Source organism: Rhinoraja longicauda, chromosome 30, assembly GCF_053455715.1.
Source record: "Rhinoraja longicauda isolate Sanriku21f chromosome 30, sRhiLon1.1, whole genome shotgun sequence".
NCBI lineage: Eukaryota > Metazoa > Chordata > Chondrichthyes > Rajiformes > Arhynchobatidae > Rhinoraja > Rhinoraja longicauda.
Genome location: NC_135982.1, coordinates 6402054 through 6410361, shown reverse-complemented (window position 1 = coordinate 6410361; position 8308 = coordinate 6402054). Strand labels below are relative to the sequence as shown.

The following is an 8308-nucleotide window of genomic DNA, read 5'->3' as shown; positions in this document are numbered from 1 at the left end:
GTCTGGAAAAAAGGAATTGTTATTCCAGCCTTTTGTGTCTGTTGAGAATGATCAGCCATGATCACATTGAATGGTGGTGCTGGCTCGAAGGGCCGAATGGCATACTCCTGCACCTATTGTCTATTGCCTTCGGTTTTTAAACCAGTTCCTCCCTACACATTTTCTCTGGAGAGTTGTAGCAGCTCCAGTCTTAATTTAGTTTTTATTTACCTGCAGTCTTATTTTCCTACCTTTGAAGTGAGCTCTCTTTCCTGCATGCCCCCCCAACAGTGGGCAGCGGTCCGCTGCCACACAGCCTCCTGACGCCAGGTGGCGGCAGAGCTCACCGCCGTCCCCCTTGCCCACACTCTGCCCGCATCCTTACGTCATCGCCAGGCCCATGGCCCGCCCTCCCCGCGTTCCCATTGGCCGCGACCGCGACGCCGGACACCCCCCATAGGGCGGCGGCCCCGTCAGTCACGGCACGGTGACGTAATGCCCAGGGGGGGAAGAGCAGCGGCCGGCGAGCGCCGACACTGAGCTGAGCTCCGACGCTTCCAGGTCGGAAATTTTATGTAGAAAACCTCTGCTTCCCTCTTTCCGTTTTTGCATTTGGATTTTTGCTCCCTGGCGGTGCATTAGTTCGGATGCACTTGTCCTGGGGGGAGATTGGGGACAGCTCGGGGCTGAAGCGGGCAGGATTGGGAGCGGGGAGCGGGCTGTCTGTCATGGACTTGGGAGTGCGGTGACACATCGGCGACTATTGTATCCGCCCACTGCCCTCTGCAACATTGTAGCCGCAGCCCTCTGCCAATTGTAACATTGTAGCCGCTGCCCGCTGTAACGTTGTAGCCACCGCCGCCCCCTGTAACGTTGTAGCCGTAGCCGCTCAGCCCCAGCTCCGCCGCTCCCTCAACCTCCCCATCTGTACCTCAAGGTAAGGGGACGGGGGTAGAGCTAGAGCTTTACAGACGTGTGTTTGGCAGGGATGGGGCCTCGGATGTGCACTTACTACTGGGAGGGGAGGGGAGGGGAGGGGAGGGGAGGGGAGGGAGGCTCGGAGTGAATGGGGAGTTGTGTTTGGTGGTGGGCGTCTTGAAATGAATGGGGGAGGTCAGAGATGGGGGGGTTGAAGTGAATGGGGGAGGGGTGTGGTGGATGAATATGTGTTAGGGTGGGGTCTTGATTGAGTGGTGTTGGATGTTGGATTGGGAGTATGTGTGGGTTGTGCGGGATGGGGCTGGGATGTGTTTGTGGAGGGTTGGGTGAATGTGGGGTGATGATGAAGCGAATAAGGCTGGATGTGATTTAGAGGGGCTGGGTGTAAGTATGGGTGTTTGCGATTTTAGGGTAGGTGAATGGATCCGGATGTGATTGGAGAGAGTTGGGTGAGTATTGGTAATGGGAGGAGGGGGGATGTTGGGATGTATGAGGGTGGATTTGTGAAGGTGATGTGAATGAGGTTGGATGTGGTTACAGAGGGTTGTGTGTGTGTGGGTAGCCCTGAAGGTTGCAGTGAATGGGGGTGGGTTGGATGTATGTTTTTTTGGGGGGGGGTAGAGAGTGGAGGGAGTGGGTATGGGTGGCTAGGAAGGGGGTGGCTGTGTATTGAAATGGGTGGGGAACACTGAGACATTGGGATGGAGGGTTTGTGTAGTAGGGAGGGGGGAATTACTGCGGTCTAATATTGCCCCCCCCAAAAAAACATTCTGATTGAGTCCCCCCCCCCCCCCCGTTCAACTCCCACCCCCTTGCTTTCCCCAACTCACCTGGACTCAAGACCTGGGATCGTCCCGTGTAATGTATTTCCCCAGCGGTTAGCAGATTTAATTTTCTAAACTTTCTTTAAACGGCTATGGCTCCCCCCCCTCCCTCCCAATCAGTTATCCGCCAGCCAGAAAGATTTGAATTCTTTAAATATTTGCATTGTTGATTTTGTTCTGAGGTTTATTTTTTTCCCCCCCCCGTTAGTTCCTGTTTTGTTTTTGATTCATTTTGGGGCATTAAGCTGGAGCCCTGGGCCGGGCTGGGCAGGGCCTGTCCGAGTTGTCTCTCTCCTCTGCTTCACCGGGAGCATGTAACTGATTTGTTTTGTGTCTCATTGCAGATCAAGGGCGTGTGCTTTTTAATTGTTAATTTTCCAAAGGTTGGCTCTCAACCAGTCGGCCCAATTGGTATTAAGAGACTAAAATAGTCCGTTTTTTAAATACACAGTACAAAAAAAATGTGGTGGGGGTGGAAGAGAGATATTTAATGCGAAGATAGACACAAAAAAAGCTGGAGTAACTCAACGGGACAGGCAGTATAAGAAAATAACTGCAGATGTTGGTACAAATAGAAGGTATTCACAAAATGCTGGAGTAACTCAGCAGATCAGGCAGCATCTCGGGAGAGAAGGAATGGGTGACGTTTCAGACTGGGTCGAGACCCTCAATGCGAGGTTTGCGGGCTGGAAATTGCAGTGGCTGTTTGCATGAGGAGTGGGGGTGAGTCGATGGCCGGTGTCTGGTCTGGGGCTGAGAATGTTTGATCATCACCGCTGCACATTCTCGTCAGCCATGTTTGCAATGTAACAACAACTGGAAAAGTGACGAGGGCAATGAGTGCCGGTGGATTTTTCTGTGTGTCTGTGTACGAGAGAGAGAGAGAGAGGGAGAGAGAGGCTTGGCTAACAGTAGTCCCATTGCAATCTTCTGCTGCAGGAACCGGTCGCTGTGAGTCAGGGCGAGAGAAAACGGCAAGATGTCAGGGGCATCCGTCAAGGTGGCTGTCCGTGTGAGACCCTTTAACACCCGGGAGATCAACAAGGACTCCAAATGCATCATTCAGATGCAAGGCAACATCACCAGTAAGTGAAACCACCCCCCTCCCTCCCTAGCTTGCTCGCTCGGTTCCCACTGCGTCAGGCAGCTCTGATGCCTTTGACTGTGCCATACTGCAGATACAGTCACAAGGCATCAGATTACATTCAACATAAAACCGAGCATCCCCTCCCCTTTGTGAAACGCAAACCCGCGTTGGAATATTTGGAATATTTACTTTTATCTTTAACACGCAAATCCTTTTGGACTCTATACCTGTGACCTGATTTTTTTGTAAAACAAAATGATGCTTAATGACTTTGCACCAATTTAACTGATTGCCAATTCATTTGCTATTTTATTACTTCCAATGGCAGTCGTGTTTTCATTTTGACAGTTTTGTGATGCTTAAGATTGAGTGCGGGTACGATCAAATTAATTTGGAGTAAATTACTTAAACCCAGGAGTAATCCCATTGACATCAAAGATGACAATGATTTATTTTCTGGTGATGGAATCAGGAGATGGAACATGTGTAGTTATGTTTAAAATAACTTTATGTATCCTGGTAACTCATAACTGAAATGTTATAACCTTAATGCTTAGCCGATAGAACGTTCTAGTTGTAGAATCACATTCCTTTATTTTGATATTCCTCTTTTACAGCAGTAAAGTTTTCACAATCATCTGTATGCCTTTTGTAAACGTGCAGTCATCTCGTACACTAACATTGTACATTTTGCACAAAGACATGCATACATTTGACCTTTCATTCATGTGTTCGATATCTTTCTGCAACACAGTCTATACCTCTCGTTTCCCTTTCCCCTGGCTCTACTCTGAAGAAGGGCCTCGACCCGAAACGTCACCCATTCCTTCTCTCCAGAGGTGCTGCCTGTCCCGCTGAGTTACGCCAGCGTTTTGTGCGTATCTTCGGTCTAAACCAGCATCTGCAGTTCCTTCCTGCACACACATTTGACGTTTGTTTCACAATGTTTGTTGCTGGGAGTATATTTTGACAGACCAGCCACACTTCTGCACTTCAACGTGCTTGGATGTGTCCGATTTTAAAATTGATTTTTAATGCAGTGTATCGCTCCGGGTAATTTCGCTATCTGGAGTGTGTGTGTGTGTGTGCCCACACTGAGCATTTCCTGTGCTGTAGTGCTGATCAAGTATTCCAAGCATGTTTAATTTAGTACTGACTGAGTTGGCAGGTGGGGGGAGGGACTGCATTTGCCTCATTCCTTTGACGCACATTATCCATGTGATGATTATTTTAAATCCTTAACGTTGAAATATTAAGGATTAGGGGACACACACAAAATCAACATTTAATTTTGCGGTTTTGTGAGATTGCTTAAAATGTCCTATTAAAGCAGAAGTGTTCTGATGTGATGAAAATCATCTTTAATACGAAATGAATGAGAAGGAGATGATATTGGCTGCAAGCCACTTGGACAGGTCTGACTGCATAGCTACCTTTGGTGCAGATTTTTGCAGATAACAGCCATGTAATCTAGTGTCAGGGGTGGGTGAACAATGCCAGGCCGAAACCTTTCCTTGAGAAGGTTAGAAACTGCTGCATCTTTCATGCCTAATTCTATTATTGATTGATCTCTTTGGGCTTCTTACTGTGTAAACTATATCCTAAGTGCAGTAAGTTAGCTTATTTCCACTTGCCTCTTGTGATGGATGCGTTTGATATCTCTGGGCCTGTATTCGCGGTAGTTTCGATAAGTTGGGGGGGGGGGGGGGGGGGGCAAGAAAGAATCTTATTGAAAGCTATCTGTAGGAGCCATTTTGCGTCACCTGCTGACAATAAGGTCAGCAGGCCCAGCAAGTCAAGCCTGCTAAGATAATAAGATTTTAGCAAGTATAACAGGATACACAGGAGTGTCGGTGAGAAACTAAGTTTTTACTAGAAACAAACAAGTTAATGACAAGAGATATTCGATATGTTTTATTGCAACTTCAAATAAACAACTAACTAACCGCAACGTCGTGAAGATCTCTCTTGTTATTATTTGAGTCAAGAACCACTGCTCCCATTCCTTCACAAACGGTAAGCTTTGGGGTTTTATAAGGAAGCATAAAGCCGGGAGCTACACTATGAGATAATGAAAGACCTAGATAGAGTGGAGGTAGAGAGGATGTTGGAGTCTTGGCTCCAGAGGGCACAGCCTCAGAATAAAACAACGTTCCTTTTAAAAAGGAGATGAGGAGGAATTTCTTTAACCAGGGGGTGGTGAATCTGTAGAATTTATTACCATAGATGGCTAGGTATTTTTTAAAGCAGAGATTCATACATTCTCGATTAGCAAGGGTGTCAAAGGTTATGGGGAGAAGGCAGGAGAATGGAGTTGAGAGGGAAAAATAGATCGAATGGTGGAGCAGACTCGATGGGCTGAACATCCTAATCCTTTCCTTAGTCTTATGATCTTATGTACGAAGAGTTAAATAGACTGTTTATTTTTATTTTGTATTAAAATCTTTACTCCTGTCACAGATATATTATATTCAAATTTGATCATTAGGTTTGGCTGAACTGATATGAGAACGTTTTGGTGATGATACAGTTTGCTGTGTAATATACTACACTTGAATTAATCGCCATCTAAAAACACAAATAGTGGGAGTTAAGAGCGTCTCCACTAAAATATCAATGGATGGATATTGTTCTTTGGTATTGACTGCAACATCTTGCTTGTGATGTTCACTGGAATTTAGAAGGATGAGAGGGGATCTTATAGAAACATGGAAAAATTTTAAGGGATTGGGCAGGCTAGATGCAGGAAAAATGTTCCCCATGTTGGGGGAGTCCAGAACCAGGGGGTCACAGTTTAAGAATAAGGGGGAAGGCCATTTAGGATTGAGATGAGGAAAGACTTTTTCCACCCAGAGAGTGATGAATTTGTGGAATTCTCTGCCACAGAAGGCAGTGGAGGCCGATTCACTGGATGTATTCAAGAGAAAGTTAGATAGAGCTCTTAGGGCTAATGGAATCAAGGGATATGGGGAGAAAGCTGGAATGGGGTACTGATGCTGGATGATCAGCCATGATCATATTGAATGGCAGTGCTGGTTTGGAGCCAAATGGCCTACTCCTGCACCTATTTTCAATGTTTCTATGTTCACCACTGATCTTTGCAGTTAGTCTCCCATGACTGCCTCAGGGGGGAGAGAAAGGCAGGGCTGACCCATCCATGTACGTTCTAAAGTCTACGGTCTTAATATGTTGAGGGGTGAACAGAGTTGTGTTTTAATGTCTTTTTGATCAAGTTGTCTGTGATCTCCCTTGGTCACACGTCAACCTTTGCTGGGTAGAATTTCTTTCTATAACGAAGGAAGTACTTATGTCTGAGTACATTGTGTCTGAGAATGCACGTTGTAGATTACTGTTTAGCCCAACTCGTCCCTGCTGACCAAGATGCCCCATCTACACTCGTCCCACATCCTTCTAAACCTTTCCCATCTATGTACCTGTCCCAGGGTCCTTTACATGATGTTGTTGTACCTGCCTTTACTACTTCATATCATATCATATATAATACAGCCGGAAACAGGCCTTTTCGGCCCTCCAAGTCCGTGCCGCCCAGCGATTCCCCGTACATTAACACTATCCTACACAATTTAGGGACAATTTTTACATTTGCCCAGCCAATTAACCTACATACCTGTACGTCTTTGGAGTGTGGGAGGAAACCGAAGATCTCGGAGAAAACCCACGCAGGTCACGGGGAGAACGTACAAACTCCTTACAGTGCAGCACCCGTAGTCAGGATCGAACCTGAGTCTCCGGCGCTGCATTCGCTGTAAAGCAACAACTCTACCGCTGCGCTACCGTGCCGCCCATTGCGCTACCGTGCCGCCCAGCTCCTTCTGGCAGCTCCTTCCATGTACCTCTGTGTGAAGAAGGTACCCCTCAGAAACAGTTACAGTTTAGTTTATTGTCACGTGTACCGAGGTACAGTGAAAAGCTTTTGTTGTTGCGTGCTAACCAATGAACAGACAGACAATACGTGATTTGTGCTCTGTCACGATATTTTTAAGCATATTCTAAAAATGTTCCAAACGTGACCAAGATTACAATGCATTTAAATACGAAGTTTACTGATTAATTCTGTGGAAGAACAATGGTATAAGAAAATAACTGCAGATGCTGGTATAAATCGAAGGTATTTATTCACAAAATGCTGGAGTAACTCAGCAGGTCAGGCAGCATCTCAGGAGAGAAGGAATGGGTGACGTTTCGGGTCGAGACCCTTCTTCTTCAGAAACGTCACCCATTCCTTCTCTCCTGAGATGCTGCCTGACCTGCTGAGTTACTCCAGCATTTTGTGAATAAATACTGTGGAAGAACAAGATAGATGTAACTATTTAATGGCAATAGCTTTGGGCTGTTACACTGAGGCAGTTGGTCTAATGACTACATGGTATAATGCCTTGATTGTACTGACTTAACTACGGTGTATCTCCTGAGAAGCATCACCTGTCGGTTACTCTGAGCTTGAGGATTGACTGAGTGAGAGGTACAGTTGGAATTCTGCAGCATGCGTGGGTTTCCATTGTGCTGGGGGGGGGGGCTCCAGAGTGTACAATTAGTCATGCCCTGATCTGTTTCGACTTTAGAGATACAGTGCAAAAACAGGCCCTTCTGCCCCCCGAGTCCACGCCGAACAACGATCACCCCGTACACTTGCACAATCCTACACACTAGGGACAATTTACAATTTTACCGAAGCCAATTGACCAGCAAACCTGCACGTCTTTGGAGTGTGGTCAAAGTCTTTGGGTGCTCCGGAGAAAACCCACACTGTCATGGGGAGAACGTACAAACTCTGTACAGACAGCAACCAGAGTCATATCCTCCAGTGCCATAGTGAGGCCCACTGGAAATTGGAGGAACAGCACCTCATATTTCGCCTGGGCAGCTTGCAGCCCAGTGGTATGAACATTTCCCACTTTAGATAGTTCCTCTGTCCCTCTCTTCCCCCCCTCCCCCTTCCCAGATCTCCCTCTATCTTCCTGTCTCCACCTATATCCTTCCTTTATCCCGCCCCCCCTGACATCAGTCTGAAGAAGGGCCTCGACCCGAAACGTCACCCATTCCTTCTCTCCTGAGATGCTGCCTGACCTGCTGAGTTACTCCAGCATTTTGTGAATAAATACCTTCGATTTGTACCAGCATCTGCAGTTATTGTCTTATAGCACCCATAGTCAGGATCGAACCTGGGTCTCTGGCGTTGTAAGTCCATAACTCTACCGCTGCGCCACAGTGCCAACTCCCCCTATTTGTTGAGTGATTTTTATTTCCGGATGGAATGGAAAGTGGAATAGATTTGAGAGGCCTTGATGCTTCAACACTGACTGAGTACACAGGATTTCATCAGCCAGATGTCAGGGGATTTGACTTCAGGGTAATGATACACTTTGTAGAAACAATGAAGTGCAGGTGCTGGTTTACAAAGTGGGACCACAAAGTGCTGGAGTAACTCAGTGGGTCAGGCAGCCTCTCCTGGGGAACG

The 8308-nt window shown here is 46.8% G+C and overlaps 1 protein-coding gene across 14 annotated transcripts in view; it reads left to right on the top strand.

The window, feature by feature from the left end:
• Positions 1-458: 458 nt before the first annotated feature.
• kif1b (kinesin family member 1B) overlaps positions 459-8308 on the top strand; it is a 271960-nt gene continuing 264110 nt past the window's right edge. For 10 of the 14 annotated variants that reach the window (XM_078425318.1, XM_078425314.1, XM_078425310.1 and 7 more), the window contains exons 1-2: positions 459-540; positions 2682-2827. In XM_078425318.1, coding sequence (XP_078281444.1) covers positions 2722-2827 — 106 coding nt within the window. In that variant the 5' untranslated portion in view covers positions 459-540; positions 2682-2721. Of the gene's footprint in view, positions 541-606; positions 917-1255; positions 1368-1774; positions 1796-2681; positions 2828-8308 lie in introns of those variants that run through there. The other 4 variants (XM_078425320.1, XM_078425307.1, XM_078425308.1 and 1 more) reach the window with 4 other exon arrangements.